General features: G+C 43.6%; 1 protein-coding gene across 1 annotated transcript; it reads right to left on the bottom strand.

The window, feature by feature from the left end:
* Positions 1-267: 267 nt before the first annotated feature.
* Positions 268-16936, bottom strand: LOC310836727 (ras-like protein family member 11A-like). Its single transcript, XM_083722483.1, has 4 exons — positions 16502-16936; positions 10646-10702; positions 6027-6109; positions 268-3150 (listed from the first exon to the last, which is right to left on the bottom strand). Exons 1-4 carry the CDS (start codon positions 16896-16898, stop codon positions 2683-2685), a joined length of 1005 nt encoding a protein of 334 aa, XP_083578609.1. The 5' UTR covers positions 16899-16936; the 3' UTR covers positions 268-2682.
* Positions 16937-19677: the final 2741 nt, after the last annotated feature.

Here is a 19677-nt window from a genome sequence, read left to right as displayed (position 1 = left end):
ATGTAGAAGCCTTGGCTGGCTTCATGGTTTCCCCCACATTGTGTTTTTTTGCATAGCACATGTGTGTGTGTGTGTGTGTGTGTGTGCGCGCACACACACACACACACACACACACACACACAGACATCACGATTCACAATGTAGTGCCAGGTCAAAAATTATGAAGCCAATACTGTGATATGGACTTGAAACCAGTTTTGGATGATATATTGCTATATTGCCCAGCCCTACTGAGGAGATGGGATGACTGAGAGACTTGCAAAGATGAGAGATATAAAACATGAGCTTTATTGGGCATGTGCCAAAATAGCGCCAAGACCATGTGTCCAGTTGAGGGGATGAAGCAACTTTAAACTTTTTTTCTGTCCTTTTCCCAGGAGAATAATCTGTGAGTCTTGTTGACGCAGGCTCCATGAAGTAAGTGTGTTTAGGATAAGAATCCCGGTCTCTACAAACTTAACTGAATTAGGGGCCCAAGCACTGAGCAAGGAGCAGTTGAATTTGAGGAAACAGAAGAACAAGATTCAAACACATAATGTCCAGTTTGACCCAGTTATATTGTATCAAAAAAATACCTTCCACTGAAAGCAAACTAGCTTCATCATAAAAAACCTAATGTTAGGAGTGGGCAGTGAGATTGCCAGGTTTGCTGATGATACTAAATTGTTCAGGGTCGTTAAAGCAAAAAGAGATTGCAAAGAGCTTCAGAAGGATCTCTCTAAACTGATGACTGGGCTGCAAAATGGCAAGTGAAATTCAATATAAACAAGTGTAAAGTGATGCATGTTGAGGCAAAAAAAAAAAAAAACCCACAAAAAACCTTCATTTCACATATATATATACATCCATGGCATGTTGGTGGTAACAAAACAGGAACAAGCCTTTGGGGTTGTAGTGGGCTGGTGAGATAACTTGAGTACTGAGCAAAGCTGGCTTCCCAAAATTCTTCACCTTCTTTTCAGGTGGCAAAACTAGGGTAAGTGGGATATTTCTCTAAATATTATTAGAAGTGAGGTGGAAAATTCCCCAACAGTTTCAGAGGCACTGGGGGTAAGACCTCATCATTAGCAGTGGCATGATTGAGGACTCTTTTTTATAAGTGTTTTGGTTTTTGCTGCTGCTAACACAGGTAGCAACAACAGAACTCCTGTGTTGGCAATCTGGGGCCCATTTTTGTATCCTACAAATGGCAGGAATGGCAGAGAATGTTAAGCAAATTGGCCCTCTTTCTCTGGGAGAGGGAGAAAGCGGAGCACACCTCTTCATTTTATTCTAAATTCACCCCAGCTGAAAATTTCAGCCCGGCTCTGCATGGCAAAACAAGAGTGATGAGTCCAGTATGGATTAGCCTCCCTTAATTTTGTGCCCTCTAGATATATTCCTATCAGCCAAGGCCACCATGCTGGCTGGGATTGATGGGAGTTGTAACCAAAAACTAGAGGGCACCAAGTTGGAGAAGGCTGAATTAGGCCAGCAAACTGGGTTGCATATACTTGCAGCCTGATCACCATCACTGTGGAAATCAAACATATAGTTCTATCCATTTAATATACCTTTTGTAGCTACTTCAGGTAGATGGTGAAGTCTCTACAATTTTATGATGTGGCAATTGCAGTTGGGACAAGGCAAATGTTCCTTTAAATTGGCATTAAGTGTACGCAAAATGCCCAGAATCGAATACAGAGCTAAGCACACATTGTCTTAACTATTTTATAGTGGCGTTATGCACTTAAGCACCATTAACTATGAGTTGGAATAGGCCTATTGGGCACTGCCAAGTTCTGGTTCATCATATTCATGGGTAGGCAACCTAAGGCCTGGGGGCCGGATCTGGCCCATTCGCCTTCTAAATCCGGCCCGCGGACAGTCCTGGAATCAGCGTGTTTTTACATGAGTAGAATGTGTCCTTTTATTTAAAATGCATCTCTGGGTTATTTGTGGGGCCTAGGAATCCGTTCATCCCCCCCCCAAATATAGTCTGCCCCCCCCAAGGCCTGAGGGACAGTGGACCGGTCCTCTGCTGAAAAAGTTTGCTGACCCCTGATCATATGCTGATCACACTGCTAAGCGAGGCATTCAGTCAAATCTTTAGTACCGTCCTAGATAAAACGAGAACTATTTTTCTCAAATGTGCCAGTGCAGTAGGGGTGAGATGAAGTTTTGGTACTTTTCTCTTATAAGGTAAGCTCTTAAAAACCTAGTTGTGCAGGTTTTCAGTATGGTGAAAGGTGTGTGTTGGCTTGTGCCACTGCAGTCAACAACTACCCCTCCCATCTCTGCATCAGTTTTGCAACTCTGTTTAATATGTGGGCAGGTGTTATTTGATTGAATAAACATGCATGTGGCACTGAAAAATGAGGGAGTAAAAAGAAACTGCCTGCCTGACCTGAAACATGGGGGAAGAGCAAGGTTGATTGGCTGGTACGGCTACATGTCATGTCAGTTAGGAAGCTAAGCTCACTGCATGGATGAAGAACCTGTCTTTAAGATGCCATTAGTCTCGGTGACAATTTTGACACAAAAGGCGCAGCTCTGAAAGCTTGCCATCCAATATCACCTTGTCATGAAGGGATTCTTTCGTACAAAAAATGCTGGCAAAAGAATGCCATAAATAGATATAAATATCCCATTGTCTTATCCCTCCTCTTAAGGCCCAGGCCAGGCTTGCTACTCTGAGATACATCAGAGTGTTGTGGCCGTTCTTCCCTTGGAAGACAAGGCCTGCTTCAGCCGCCTTTTCAGATCCTGCATGTTGGGGGACTTGGGCCGAACAAGATGGAGCCCTCTGCGTTTCTCGCCATTGCAGCTCCCAATCATCCTGCTCATCTCTTGGCAAAGCTGCTTAAAGGCATCGTGAACCTCCTCAAAGTTCTCCCGCGCAGACAACTCGTAGTTAGTGCAGCCCAGCTCGTTTGCCAGCTGGAGGCCTTCTTTCACAGACACCTGCCTGGCTCGCAGCAGGTCTCCTTTATTGGCCATGATCAGCAGAGGGATGTTGGCATTGGGGTGGATCTTCCGGATATGCTGGTGCAAGGGGCGGATGGTGCGGTAGCTGTTATGGTCCGTGATGGAATAGACAAGCACAAAACCATCTGCCCAGTAGATGGACCGGTTTATTTGTTCCTGGCAGCAGATAGTGTCACTCTCGTCCTGTCAACAAAACCAAGAAGAAAAAAGAAGATTCTGGTTGGGAAGGAACAATGGTGCCAGGGAGAATCAGAAGCTCAAACTAAACCAGCCTCCCCGATAACCGTCCATCTGCGACAAGAGAAGTAGTCTGGTAATGAACTGGCAACCAGTGTAGTTTCTTTGTCCCAGTAGTAAATTATTCTTAGGGCCCAGTATCATCACCCATAATGATTTGGTGGAGGAGTCTTCCCCTTTGGGGATTTCTGACCTGCTGGACTCAATGCCTTCTTTCATTTACAGTGGCACTTCAGGTTACATACGCTTCAGGTTACAGACTCCACTAACCCAGAAATATTACCTCGGGTTAAGAACTTTGCCTCAGGATGAGAACAGAAATTGTGCTCCAGCGGCGCAGCAGGAGGCCCCATTAGCTAAAGTGGTGCTTCAGGTTAAGAACAGTTTCAGGTTAAGTACGGACCTCCGGAATGAATTAAGTACTTAACCTGAGGTACCACTGTACTGACTCCCCCCTACCCCCCCCCAGTATATTGTCCCCTGTCCACCCTACAGAGAAGGATGTGAGCTGTGGCAATCTGTTATATTTGACCGGCAAATAATCCTCATGAGGAGATCATTTTTCAAACAAACATACACCTGTGAATATATATACATATATATTTTCAAAAGATTAGCAGAAAAGAGCAAAATGATGTCCACAGGCAACTGGAAATTTTCCTTTTGTTATATCTGATAGCAGCCCAGAATGAAATTGGTGCAATAATCGAAATGGAATGTAGCCTAATGAAAGATAAAGGACAGCGGGGGTTTTCTATTTTTTGCTTTAAAGGAAATGTCTTCTTAATCATTTATTTCAACCAGAGACACAAATAGTTACTGACCATGCACTTTTCAGACAGCATTTCATCAGCCAACAACCTACATTATCTCTTTCCTTTTGGCTTTCTCTTTCAAAGAATAATGAATTAGGCAAAACCGATGCCCTGTCTGAAGTATTCTCTGGAACTTCTCGAAATTATGAAAGCACAACTACCACTGCTCCGCTTATGACACCCTCATCCATGCCAATAAAAGCTCTATTAATCTGGGTACAAAGAAGAACAAAATTACTTAGCATTTGGGCTGGAGACAAACTCCAACTTTTCCAAATATATATTTTTTAAATTGTGTGCTGGAACTGTTCTTAAGAATCCCTCTCCCCTGTCATGTCTGCACTCAAAATGGCCCAGTTATCTGGTTGCATGTAATATTACATAACCAATATCCTACTTTAAAAGCTTTGGCCCCTTTAAAAGCTCATTTTTAAGAGAGTTGAAAGTAGTATGATCGGGAGGCGCTATTTCTAGCTGATAAAGATGAAAAGTCCTGAGGTTTAAATTTGCCCAGAAGTCCGTAATCCTTGGCTCTCAATTTTCATTACCAAGAAAAATGCACTCTGTGGATCCTCAGAGGCACTTTCCCATCATACTAATCCCAGTGATTTTGTAGTTATTATCCCTGGTACTGAAAACTGGCCCTGCTTCTGAGCCATCTGTGATAAACCCTGGATCAAATTAAGTCCTAGATCAAATTAAGACTTTCTAGCCTTACCCAATATGGCACCCTCCAGATGTTTCTGACTCCAACTCCCATCAGTCTCAACCACCATGGCTGATGACTAAGATGATGGGAGTTTTGTTCAACCATGTCTGAAGGGTACCAGGCTGGGGAGGTTGGTGCATACACTCACCCCACACAGACACACCTCTGATCAAATAGGTTGCGAAGGCTTTTGAAATGTGAACAAAAATCATTGTGTGTTGAGTGTCTACAAGAGCAGTAGCAATGCTTCTTTCTTTCCACCTTCAGAAGTATTGTATCCAACCCAAGTCTGATCTTTCTACAGCCAGCTGGTGACAGAAGGTTGTCTCCTGTTCCTCAGTTACCAGCCACAGTTCTGTTGCCTCTATATATCAGGGATGGGGGACCCTGTGCCTCTCCAGATGTTGTTGGACTACAATTCCCATCATTCCTGAGCATCGGTCATGCTAGGGCTGATGGAAGTTGCAGTCCAACAACATGTGGAGGACAATAGTTTTCCCATCCTTGCTCTAGGCCAGGAGTGCAGAAACTTTGGTCTCCCAAATGTTGCTGAACTAGTGAATTACAATTCTATTCAGCCTCAACAAGCATAGTCAGTGGTTGGGGATTATGGGAGCTGTAATTAAGCAACATATGGAGGGCCAACGGTTTCCCACACCTGCTCTAGGCGATGTGGATTACTCTAGTTTGTCTAATTACACACTATAACTCCTAGACCTAGTTAGCTTTCTAGTATATTTTGTTTATTTCCTTAAGGCACCATTGTACCTCCCCTCCTTGTCCTTTTGCCCCTCATAACTCCTTAAAATTGCCTGTGGGGTTATTGTGTGTGTGGTGACTTAAAGGGAACTTCATCCCCCCATGCCTAGGCCATTTGGCTTCACATCACGTGTGTGTATCAGAGAGACTCAAAAGAGAAAGGCATGCTACATTGGGCTCATTGCGAGACAGAGGAAAGCTGGATGCTCTCTTCACCTTCCCTCTGAGGTATTTGTCTTGCACCCTCCAATGTCACTTCTTCCCAAATGAAACATAAGGGAAGGGTGGTGGCGGTCTACTTGAGCTCCCACCCTTGGCATAGCTGCTGTACCCTGACTGGTAGTCATGGCAGAATAATGGAAATTTAAAACAGGGGCACCAAGCCAACCAATGTTGCTGAACTCCAGGACTCTGACCATTAGCTGTGATGGCTGGGGTTGATGGGAGGAGGAGTTCAACAACATCTGAAGAGCATCACATTGGCTACTTCTACATTAAGACTTCTTTTTAAACATCTCAACATTAAAAAGCCATTTTACCTCCAGTGAAACGAAGGGTGTATCCTGAACTTGCAAAGTGAGGTGCTCTCCATCGATGGTGAATTTCCTGGAATACAGTGCACCTGGCAAAAAAGAGAGATGACAACCGGATGGATACATGGAATATTTCCCATCACAGCCTGCGCAACCCAACTGGTAACTAAGCAAAAACCTGGGGCAGCCATGCTCCAAGAGTGTCTCCTTATGCTATGCAAATGCTTATTGGCAGAGAGAGCTGGTGCCTGCATTTTTGGACATGGTACACAGGGAGTATTTAGAAGTTCATAAGCTGGGCTAAATTCTTTTTGCACTAAAAGATGTGAGAGTGAGCCCCAAGTTGTTCAGAGCACATGCATGGATATAAATAGGGAAGAAGGATTGCAAAGACAGGTCTGGTAAGGGAAGGGGTTGGGACAGTCAACCACTGCATTCGGGGACATAAAAACCTATGCTTGATCATTGGGTTGCAAGGTGGCAGTGTGAAACCTGTCACCGCATGCAGAATTCAGCTTTTGGCATATATTGGGAAGTGTCAGGGGGAAAAATTACTTCCCCATATTTAATCCCCCCCCCCCCCATTCTGAGTGTGGTGATGGATGCAAAATGCAGATTTGCTAAAGGATAGGCTGCAAGGCAGCCTTTTCTTCACTATCACTACAACAAGCTGACATGGTTGTAAGTATGCGTCCCGGAACACCCCCACCCCCACCCACCCACCTACCCCCACGCAGGGGGTAGCTAACCTGGAGCCCTCCAGGTGTGGTTGGACTACAATTCCCATTATCCCTGACCACTGGCCATTGTGACTGAGACTGATAGGAGTTGGGCCCAGCCAACAGCTGGAGGGCTGCAGGTTTCCCACCCCAATACATATTTGTAGTGCCCCAATGCCATTGCTTTCAGCAGCAGCCTGAGCAGGTGTAACATTTCCTACTGTGGAGACAGGCTGCTGTTAAAGGCACAGAAGTACCACCAGTTAAAAATCTGGAACAGTTATGCTTTAGGAAGTACATTTTCGGATTCACTTGAGATGAAAACTTCAGTCACAAAATGTCTATCTCCATCTCCAAGTATGCTTCCACTCTGATCTGATATTTTTTACTGGCGCACTTGGTAAAAGGTTTCCACCAGGTAGTCATTTAGCACTTACCAAAGCACTGGGGAAGCTTAGCCCAGTGAGAATAACTTCTATGGACCTTTGCCAACCTGGTGCCCTCCAGAGGTTTAGTACAGTTGTGCAGAGAGTTGCAATCCAAAATGTCTGGAGGGGCACCAGGTTGGATAAGGCTGTAGGATTTGGTTCATGGAAGGAGGTGTCTCTCTTCTGTGGAAGACATTTGTTTCAAGCTCATCAAGGCATTTTACAGTGAGATAAATTCCCCATGGCCAAGTTTCCAACATCTGGATTTGATATTAAAAGAACATTGTTTGTGCAAATAAATCTAAGAATGTGTGTACAGTACTTCTACAGGTACTGTAGGTAAAAGACCCAGTATAGTGTAGTGCAGGAATAGTCAGGTTGGTGAGAAGGGATCCTGGCATGCACCCAGCCTCACAGCAGCACAGCTGTTACCTCCTCCCAAGAGAGGAAGGAGCAACGAGGTGTGCAGGTTAGCACAGCATGGGCGCATCAAGTGGGAGCACCAAACTGGTTCCACCTATGCAGCCAAACAGTGGCAATGTCCCTGCTGCCCCACACCTCTCCTCGTAACTGGCAGTGACCCCACTGCCAGGCCAGGTGCGTGGTGGCTCTGCTTCTAAGTGATTGGTCCTGGTGGTGTAGTGGTTAACAGTGTTTGGATTATGTTTCCAGAGAACTGGGTTCAAATCCTTCCTCATCCATAAACAGCATTGCAAGGATCTCTAACCTTACCTCATGCAGCTAGTTGTAAGAGAGGTATGGAGAACCTGGGGCCCTCCAGATGTTGCTGCACTGCAGCTTCCACCATTCCTGGTCATCAGCAAGCTAGCTAAGGCTGATAGGAGTCCATCAACATCTGGAGAACCACAGATATCCCCTATACTTGTTGTAAATGGGAAGAACCATGTGCAGGATCTTGAGCAACTTGGTTGAAGGGCTGGGGGATAAATTAATTTAATAATAATAATAATAATAATAATAATAATAATAATAATAATAATGGAATGAATAAATTATTTTCTGGTAGTGATCATAGTGTTGACTCTGATATTGGTGGTGGTACATAGCCGTCATGATCACTCATCTTCTCAATGGGAGGAAGCATTCAGTCACAAAGATTTGTACTTGCAGATTGAAATGGTACACTCCAGGCACTGTTTTACTGCATCACCAGACCAGAGCCTCCCCCTGAACTGGTTTTAAGTAAGAAAGCAGGCAGATGGGTTTGGAGAAATTAAGTCCTGGAGGTGGTGATGCAGTCTCCCATTTGCTCTAATGTGGCAGCTCTTCTGGGAGCCCCATGGCTGCGGCACTTGCCCCACCATGCTGAGTGCTGGCATCAGGCCTGACTGGAAGAGTGAATACACAGGCAGGAGAAATGTACCTGACTTGAAGCTGACACCATTTTATAAGTAGCCTATGAAACAAAGTCCAGACAGCATATTATTCCACTTCCATAACACATCAAAAGGAGATGTCTGGGTACTTCCAGACACAAATCATATTTGGCCCTACCCTCCAGCAATGGGAGAAGAAGTATTTCTCTATGGCCTCAGTTATATATGACCACCTGTTTCCGATCTATAACATATTTGCTTCTGCTTGAAGGATTGCTGAAGGGATGGTTGCTTAATGGAAAAAGCATGCAGCTCCCAGCAATGCTTCTCTAGCAGCCAAATCTTGGAAACATAGAAATTTGAAGCACAAATCCTGTGCATGGTTACACAGAAACATAAAGAAGCACCAACAAATCAAGTACATGAGCAAAAGATCAGCCCGTTGACAGCCTTAAGAGCAAAGGTGAGGAATGAAAAGCCCAGCAGTGCATTTTAATCAGATGAAAGGGACAGAGCTAGAGGGGCGAAGTTTCCAGTTTTTCATTTATCAGTCAGGAGGGAGAATTAACATTTGATCACTCCAAGAGTCTTGTGGGACCTAAACAACAAAAGGCTGCAAACCTACATAGGTTGATTCAGAACCCACCCACTGCATTTTGGGTAGGGGGAATATGTGGTGTCCAGGAAAGGTGTCATAGGACCGCAGCCAAAGTGTCTTGTGGCACCTTAAAGGTAAGCAGCTTTCATGGACTAGGGACCACCTCATCAGATCCATAAAGAGTTAATCCTCAGTTGGGAGATGCCTGTCAATCTCTTGGATACCACAAGTCTCCTTTTGCTGCAACAGACTTCAGCTGTGGAATTTGCCATGTCCAGAAAAGTTTCTTAAAACTTTTGATTTTGTCATGGGCCCTCCTTCCTTCAGCAGCCAATTATTTTTACTGGGTTCTGTGCAGTTTTTACTGGCTCCTGTTTAGTCTTTGTTTCCTTGCTGGGTCATCACTGGCCTTTGTCCCCTGCCAATAGCCCATCCAGCTAGCTCTGCTGAGCTGCCTTGGCTCATGGGCATAACTAAACCCAGGGGGTTTCTGTGATCGGCAAAGTTTGATCAAACCTTGATTAATTCTCACTTTTACTAAATCATAACACATTTAAGGTGATCTAGTGTTGCCCCCCCATCTCATAACATATCAAATGCTTTTTTAAAAAAGCTGGGGGGGGGGGACAGTTGGCAGAGTCACCTTGTTGTTATTAAACGTACAAGGACAGGCTAAGCTGCCATTTTGCTGGTCAACTGACAAACCCACTTACATCTATTTCAGTCTTGCCCTTTTTGAACAGCGCTAAAAACAGAAATAAAGTCTATATTTCAGGTTGGTGCTTTTTTAAACACAGTGTTCATTTCCACTGCTTGTTGGAAATGGAGAGCTGGATAATGCTTGGCCCTCTGTCCATTGATGGAAGCAACGATCTTTTGATCCTTTTTTTTTTATAGGAAGGGTGTCAGCCAGACTCATTCCTCTGATCCTATTCTGTTAAAGTGAATAGAGTATTAGCTTAAGAAAAGGAGCGGAGCTGTAAATAATTGGGCTTTGATTTATTGTTTTCATAGCCAGGGGCAGTTCACTGAAAATATGCACATTTTAGACAGCGTTTTAGCATTTTCTTTTGCCAGTGACCCACAGCACTAAAAGAAAAGAAGGCTGGCCCTGGAACAGTCTTCCCCAACCTGGTGCAAAAATCCCATCATCATTGACTATTTGCCATGCTGGCTGAGATTGATGGAAGCTGTAGTTTGCAGGATCTCAAGGGTACCAGGTTGGGGGAGGCTGGTTTAGAAACATAAGAACATGAACCCAACAATTAGCCTATTCAACCCATCGAGTGAGGGACCAAAGGAGCCAGGTATTAAAAATTGGAGCAGCCCCAAATCCTTTGGCTGGGTGACCTATGCAAACAACAACAACAACTAAGCCACATGGCAAATTAAAATCTTTATTTTCCAACCATAAGAGGAATAGCAATCCATTCACCTGACTCGACCTGTATATTTTGACCACATGACCCTTTGTTCTGTCCCCAGGACAGTTAGACACAAATACATTAGTTTTAATGATGTAGTGTTAGAAGGTTAGACGTACCGGTATTGGCCTCATAGTCTCCAATAAATCTCTTGGTGAGGAAGCGTACAATTAGGGCTGCAAAACAAGGGGAAAAATGCCGCTTTTTAGTCAGAGTTAGAAAATGTCAGAAACTGCAGCCGCAGGCTCAGAGTGGTAATTAAACACCTGCTTTCATTCCATGTGCTACACACATTTCATTGACAATAGTGCTAGATGGGAACATGTTTAGCAACGAAAGACCATTGCTCCAGACATGTGCAATGCAGACAAGAACCACTCCTCAGTATGCACCAAGGTTTTGTGACCACAACAGGCATCACATTTGTATTTATTTATTTATTAAGATTACTGCAATGTGTTATACGTAGGGCTACCTCTGAAGCTAGAGCAAAATTCAGCAGCCAGATTGCTCACCTGGGCAAGATGGTTTGAAAATATTACACTGATCCTAATCCAATTCCACCGGCTACCAATTAATTTCTGGGCCCAATTCAAAGTACTGGTTTTGACCTATAAAGCCTTAAATGGCTCAGTACCTCAAGGACTGCCTGCAAACATCATCATCATCATCACCAGTGCTTTCTTCCCCTGGTGCTACAAAAGGGTATGCATACCCCTAAACATTTTGTGAATCTTTGTACTTTTGTCCATTTACTGTATTTATTTTTTCCAATATGAACTATTAAATGGTGGTTTTCTTGAGTCAAATTGAGAGTACCCCTAAACGTTTTTTAAAGAAAAAGGCAATAATAATAATAATAATAATAATAATAATAATAATAATAATACCCCGCCCATCTGGCTGGGTTTCCCCAGCCACTCTGGGCGGCTCACACAGGAATATTAAACAGAACAAAACTTCAAACATTAACAGCTTCCCTAAACAGGGCTGCCTTCAGATGTCATCTAAAAGTCAGAAAGTTGTTTATTTCCTTGACATCTGGTGGGAGGGCGTTACACAGGGTGCGTGCCACCACCAAGAAGGCCCTCTGAGTCTCTTCTTCATGTGCCACCTTCACAAGAGGTCTGGAGAATGGCAACATGAGAATGGGCCTTTTCAGTAGTGGCTCCTCATTTGTAGAAGGCTCTCCCCAGGGAGGTTCAGCTGTGGTTTCAATACACACTTTTAGGTGCCAGGCAAAAAAGCATTCCTCTTCATCCAGGGCTTTGGCTGATTGACATCCGATGCTGTGGTGGTGGTGTGATTATTGGGTTGTTTTTTTGGTTTTTATTACTTAATATTGTGTTTTTTATATTGTGATTTTATGTTGTGAACTGCTCTGAGATCTACCAGTATAGGGTGGTATACAAATTTAATAAATAATTTTGTTGTTGTTTAGTCGTTTAGTCGTGTCCGACTCTTCGTGACCCCATGGACCAGAGAACGCCAGGCACCTCTGTCCTCCACTGCCTCCCGCAATTTGGTCAAACTCATGCTGGTAACCTCGAAAACACTATCCAACCATCTCGTCCTCTGCCGTCCCCTTCTCCTTGTGCCCTCCATCTTTCCCAACATCAGGGTCTTCTCCAGGGAGTCTTCTCTTCTCATGAGGTGGCCAAAGTACTGGAGCCTCAGCTTCACAATCTGTCCTTCCAGTGAGCACTCAGGGTTGATTTCCTTCAGTATGGAGAGGTTTGATCTTCTTGCAGTCCATGGGACTCTCAAGAGTCTCCTCCAGCACCATAATTCAAAAGCATCAATTCTTCGGCGATCAGCCTTCTTTATGGTCCAGCTCTCACTTCCATACATCACTACTGGGAAAACCATAGCTTTAACTATACGAACCTTTGTTGGCAAGGTGATGTCTCTACTTCTCAAGATGCTGTCTAGGCCTGTCATTGCCCTTCTCCCAAGAAGCAGGCGTCTTTTAATTTCGTGGCTGCTGTCACCATCTGCAGTGATCATTGAGCCCAAGAAAGTAAAATCTCTCACTACCTCTACTAATAAATAATTTAATAGTCTCATTCTCAAAGTGTCTGCCCCAAAACAAAACTGCATTGGGTCTCCCAGGGCCATTTCATGCATTACACAGCAGCAAACCTTGGTTTCCCAACAGGTTTGCAATCAAATGGGAATACCACTCAGACACACCTATGTATGTTTTTGAGTAACATTTGCATTTGCGAATGTCTTGGTCATGTTCAGGGAAGAGATGTAGTTCTGCTTCCCATGCAAAAGGTTCAAACTCTAGCATCTCCAGGTAGGAAAGACGCCTGCCTGAAACCTTAGAGGCAATTTAGACAGTACTGAGCTAGATAAGCCAATATTCTGACCTAGTATAAGAAAAGCTTCCTTTGTTGGGAAGGCCATAGTTTAACGGTAGAGCACATGTTTTGCACGCAAAAGGTCCCAGAAAGAGCATGCTGGCAACTCTCTGTTTGTGTAGAGGGTGACTTCCAGGTCATTAAGCGCATCAGCGGTTGCATATAAGCCTGCCCTGCCCTGCCCTGCCCTGCCCCTGAAACCCAAAGCAACCCACGTGTTGGCAGCCATGCATCAATCGAACGTACACAAAATGGTCACTGCCTATATTCAGGAACTGCTGTGAGAGGCCCCCGAGACTTTCTGAAACCTTGGAGAATCACCGCCAGCCAGTGTAGGTGATATTGAGCTTGATGGTCTCACTCAGGATAACAATTATGCTTTCAAGGGTAACCCCTAAAAATGCTTAATGTGTGAAGTGGCCTTCAAAAATATTTGACATGACTCTTTAAAAATCGCAGTATTTGTCTATGGTTTTCTTATCACTTGCTGCAAACACATTTTCTAAGATGCTGCCAATATCATGAGAGCTAGAAACTTGAAAAGTAATACTCCAAACTCTTCAGGGTTCCATATATTGTCACAGAAAAATGACTCTTAGGCCATCATCTCCTGCCCCCATTAGTACAATTTCCATGTAGCACATGTAATAAATTATTTGTGGCTAACAATTTGGCTTGGCCTGGTGACTGCACTACAGGTATGCAGCAGATTAAGCCATTCACGACTGAGGGGAATTGTTCATGTAGTATTAGTCCCTCTTTCTGATTCCCCCCTCTCCCCCGTGAAGTTCTTCTAGAGAGACAGCCTAAGTCCCTAAGTGTATTTACAGAGTGTAGCATGGAAATGGATATATTAACCCAGACGAAAAGTCACAAAATTAATCTACAAAGGAAGCAGCAATCACAGCGTGAACTTTCAGATTTAAGCTTAACTGTATTCAAAACAGAGCACATTCTTACAAAACTAACCCATATGCATTGTAATGCAAACCCACTCATAAGTTCAACGGGAGTTACTTTCATAGACATGTAAACAGGCTGGCAGCCAAGGACATCATTCTGCTAGCTGCTTTTAAGGCTATATGTCTGCTATAAAACTCCCATCTATTTGTTTTCACATTCACATTTATCATCTTTTTCATGGCTTTCTCACGTTCCTGCATTTGGGAATCTGGGACACTAAGTTTTCCACCACTGTCTCCCTTATGTTAAGTGGAATTCCCATAGCGCCTTTCAACCCAACTTATTATTATGAGGAAATGAACCATGTGACATGCACACACACTTCACATCTATTGCTTACCACAGGACGGAAAAGCAACAGCAGATACCCACTGTTTTTATGCAAACTTTTTTGATGCAATGAGCTAGCTAAAGGTGGAACTACTCAATGCTGCCACCCAAACACAGCGCTCCCTAACACTGTCTTTTGTTTTGTACACCAATTCCGTATCAGCCAGAATTGGAAAGCAAACCTCAAGAAGGAACCAGGCTGGTGAAGACGGAATTTTGCAAACAACAGGCATGCTCCGTAGGGTGAATGGGAGTTGCAGCCCAAAACTTCTGAAGGACACCAAGTTGGCAATGTCATGGTCAATGTAGGTTTGGGAGCTCACCTTTGCTAGGGTAAAGTGTAATTCCATCTTCAGTGGTTTTCAGGCAGAAGATGAGGCCCAATGACCTGTGCAGCAACAACCTAGGGTGTCTCCCTGAATTGTCTGCAATGAGTAAGGGTCCTGTGGCAGACCTGAAGAGCATCCCTCCACCACATGGGAGAATCCATGGATATGAAATATTATTGTAATATGACTGCTATACCATAAGGACATAAGAGCCCTGCAGAATTGCTCCAGCCATAATAATTTTTGTTTGCTCTTTTCATGCCTCCCCTACTGTCTTCCCTGGCAACCCACTCTCTGAAAAGTGTTTCATGCATCTCCTGTTGGATTTGAGAGCAGATTCCCAATAGCTCCTTGTCTTCCACCAACAGAACATCATTCCCCAATGCCCGGCTCATGAGCCTCTGGAGGGTGTCCATCCTGCACTCTCTTTCCTGTTTTGCGGGGCAGGGTCCAAAGCACAGTTTAATAACGGAGGCACTTGGCACCCAGTTCTGCTTTCAGATAGCCAATCAGATAGCATTCCAAATTCATGGGAGCAGCGGGGTAGAGGGGGGGGGGGGGCTTTTCCTGCTTTCACTTCTCTGTACAGAAATCCCAGCGTATTGCAGAGCATTTCAGGGCCTATTCAAGGGTGGGTGGCTTATTGGTGGTAGGTAGGGATGGTCAGGTAAGTCCATTTCAGATTTTCTCATTTTTCCCATTCTTACAGTTCCACACCATGTTCTGGTTTTAAGTCACATTTGTTTGTTGCTTTTTAATGTGAATCTCTCCTAACAGACACACTTGTATCTGTCTATTACACATTTCCCCAATAAATTTTCCTTAATATATTTTTGTATGATTTTTTTTTACTAATAAATGCATTTTTATGCATGCTTTACCCAACTATATGCATTTTTGTACCCACTGCTTGGATGGAGAACCGCACTGTAAAATTTAGAGAAGAGCGAATTTTGAAGGGGTGGCTGTGTTTAAGGTCTCTTGTTCCAGAAAGCGCAAATTAGGTAGGTTCACCTTTAAATGTGAAGTGAATCCAATTTCTGCCGATCCCCAGCGGTGGGTAAGTGCCTTTACTTGTGGAGCAAAAGATCGCTAATTCTCACTCTGAGCAAGGGGGCCATATATTCAACTAGGAATGCAGTGCAACAGTAGAGCACATGCTAAAGGGTCACAGGTTCAAGTCCTGACATCTCCTCTTTAAAGCAGGTGATGGAGAAAACCTTCCACCAGGTGACACCCTTGAGAGCTGCTGACAGTACTGGGCTAGATGGGCAACTAGTCTGACCCAGTATAAGACAGCTTCCTCTCCCTCTTCCATACATTCATTTCATGCAAAACACTGGAAGAGCCAGACCAGCTGCATCTGACTTGGGGCTGGTATCACAAGTCAGCACAGTTGGGCATCTGCACTCTGCAGGAAGGGGGCCCTCTAACACTGCTACAGTGAAGGAATGGTGTCATGAAGGAGAGGGGCCCCTGGAAGAGGTCTTGCCCAAGGACCCTCGCAGCTGACCCTAGGCTCACCATGTGAACTGACAGAGTAATCTAGAACACCCCAAACTCCATGCTGCAGGGAAAGCCTGGCAGCAGTAGCCCAGCCCTCTTTCAAGAAAGTTTCTCTACCATGGTGGATCCTCTCATTGATGAAACCTTGATAAGCTTCCGGTGAAACCCCGTGCAACATAATACAAAATTTGCTAGTGTAGGCCAGTGCCAACGAACCTTGACCTCCACCCCTCCCTCAATTCATCTGCTTGAAAATCTCCAGGCATTATATTTCATAGCGGCATGGGGGTGGGGGTGGGAATCTGATCTGGTTAACCTTTACATTTTGCAAGATAAACATGGGCTCAGATCATTATTTCCATCAAATATTAACATAAAATCAGATGGCAGATGTGGAGAGAGGAGAGGGAGGGAGGGAGGGGGAGGAGGGGGGGAGAAAGAAAAGACAAGGCTGCCTCCGCAGCAACTTCTGAAGACTTACCCGTTTTGCCAACGCCGCTGCCACCCAACACAACGAGCTTGATGACTTTGTTGGCCCCGCAGTCCTGGACAGGATGTTCAGGGATGGGAAGTAATAGGAAATTTGTGGAGTAATGTGACATAGTATTCCTAGGTAGGAAGGGCATGCCAGTGGAGGAGACCTGATGAGCTCTGCTGATGGGGTAGGAAGAGAACGGAGCAAAAAAGCACAATTCCCCCTTGCCTCTCTCTTCTCTTGTGCCACCCTGACAATGGAATCTCCCGGCAGTTTCATTGAAGCAGCATTTTGGAGGAAGAAAAATAGAGCAGCCGCCAGTCCCCTCTCCCCGCAAAAGATTGTGCTCCGACAGGCAGAGGGGAACGTTTTGATCATCCCCAGTGAAAACTGACTCCTGCATTCCTCAGCCAATCAGAAGTCAAAACATGACATTCCATTACTTGGGACATAAAGTCCGGGCCTCACAGTAAACTGCACTCATTTTCTGCCATTTTCACTCATTCTTTTTCTTCGCTGACCATTTTACGGGTTTAAACTTGGAACTAAGCAGGAGGAGATTATATCAGGAATAACATTTTGGGTGGGGTGGGGATAGGGAGAAGAAAATAAAATTCGCTTTGATGTCTTGCCACTGGGTTCTGAGGGGCTTCGTTTTGTGCTGCAGAAACTTTTGTTAAATAAGCAAAACCACAAACACTGAGGGAGGGAGCTCTGGAACAATGCTTCCAAGTTGGATGGAGGCACCTACTGAAGCTACAAATTTTAATGGGTTCATCAGCACGATTAGTAATCGGAAATAGATATTGGCCATGAGTGGACTCTGAAATAGGTCTGGTCCCCTTAAGGGACTGTAGGTAGCAAGGGATGGGTGAATTTGTCATTTTAAATTTCTTATTTTTCCCAATCTTGAGTTCAGTTTTGCACATTTACACATCATTTTAAAAATAAATACAAAACCCCCTCATGAAAATTCATAGCTTTTTAGTACAATTTTCTCCAAAAAGATATACAATTTCGTATGCAGTTTTGTCGCAGCGCGATTTCTGACAGGAGTGAGACCTTGTCAGTATGTAACAGCTGTGTTGAGAGACCTGCGATGCTTGCCAATCTGCCACCAGACCAAGTTCAAGGTGTTACTATTAGTAGAGAAAAAGTGTAACAACTTGGGACCAGTTTACTATGAGATCGCCTTACCCCATATGTGCCCACTTGACTGCTTCAATCTGCATAATTGGCACTACTACAGGTGCCACATAATACCTGCGCAGCATTTTAAAAACTCAATTTTTTACTGTGGCAGCAACGGCACTTTGTGACTTCCTGCCTATGGATAGCAGGCAGTCACTGTTATTATATTCTTTTCCATGCCTGCTGAAGTCATTCTTATTTAGACAAGCCTGTACAGGTGGTTAGAAGGTTTGTATAATTTATTTTAGTCTGTTCTATTGTGGTAGTAGCTTTCTGTATGTTTTAAGTTATGGTTGTAAACAATTTTTCAGCAATGATTTTATTATTTTATCTGTTTTGTAAACCAGGCTGGCACTGCAAATAAATCAATAAATCAATAAAAAATATACACATTTTTGCAAAGCTATTTTGTTTAACATGCTACATTTTTTATATGTTATTTTGAACGATGCATGTATTTCTATATATTCTCTGACCTAATACGTGTGTTGTTCTACACATTACTGGGCTGGAGCATTGCATTTCAAAATACAGTGTGCATTATTGAAGGACAGCTGCACATGGGTTTGTATTTTGTTTCAGCAAGTGTGAATTAGACAGGTTCAGTTTAAATGTGAACTGAGATTCTCTCCTGTGCTTAGCTGTATCGAGTGTTAGTCATAACCAGAGTCAAGCCACTGAAATTAATGAACACAACTGACTTAATTTTCTTAGATCTACTCTCAGTTAAGACTCAGTTGGCTACAATTTTGCTTCCCCAGTTACCAACCCAGAAGCTAGAGCAGGGGTAGGCAATGAGGTGCCCTCTAGATGTTATTTGGCTGCATCTCCTATCATCCCTGACCATTGGGCATGCTGGCTAGGACTGATAGGAGTTGGAATCAAACAATATTTGGGGGGAATGTACTACATTGACTATCCCTGGGCAGTAGGAAAGTATAGCGGGAGTTGCACTTGTAGCAAAAAGGTCTGCAAGTAGCCTCTTTTGAGAAGAGCTAGTGAATGCTTGGTTCATGAGCCTTCACACATACACACCCCAAGGGCAGAGTGCAGCTTCAGTAACACAGCTGCTGGCCGAGGAGGGATAAAGTATCAGTACTGATCCCATTGCCCCATATAATTTTTGATATCTGTGATATTCAGGGGTTTTGTTTGTTTGTTTATAAACTGGACTTGTTTTTATGTATTTTAATTCTCATATCTGTAAACAGCTTTGAGATTACGTTGCTAATGGCAAGTGATACATAAATATTATTAAATACAAAGTAAATCAAATTGAATCGAATTGTCTAAGGCTTCAGCCACAGAGTGAAAACCAAAAAAAGAACATTCCCTGATTAAGTGGTAGGATTGTAAACAAGTAACAAGTTTGGAATGTTTGAAAGAACATAGGAAATACCCTGATGGAAGGGAGTTTTTTAGTCATTAGTATTAGCACTAGATTTCAATTCAATTCAATTATGAATTGCTTCTCATAAAACACCCTGAAGTGATTTTTACAATAAAATCACACGTTAAACAATTTCTAGTAGCAACACATTGGGATAAAAATATTCCCTTAAAAGTCTTTTTGGAAAATTGAAGGTTCAAAGGTTATTTAACCAAAGGTTATTAAACTTGTGAGACTGGTAGCCTCTGTGCTTGCAGAAAACTCAAAAACACAACGAAGAGTCTTGTGGCACATTAAGAACTAGCACATTTTATTATGGCTGTGGACTAAAACTCGTGTTGCGCTATGATCTGCAGTTTTCTGATATATTATGCCCACATGAATGTAGGGTTAGGGGGGATGTAGACAATGGAGTTAAATGGCAATAAAATTGGAAATATCACAGTCTCACAATTCAGTTAGAGCTTAGATGAACTTTCCTCAACCCAGTACCATTCAAATGCTGTTGGATTGCAACTCCTATCACCTCCGATTGTTGCATGCTGGCTAGGGCTGATGGGAGTTAGAGTCCAACAGCATAAACTAGAGGGCATCAGGCTGG

This window comes from Podarcis gaigeae, assembly GCF_964106915.1.
Source record: "Podarcis gaigeae genome assembly, chromosome: Z".
NCBI lineage: Eukaryota > Metazoa > Chordata > Lepidosauria > Squamata > Lacertidae > Podarcis > Podarcis gaigeae.
This window is presented reverse-complemented; position numbering and strand designations above follow the sequence as displayed.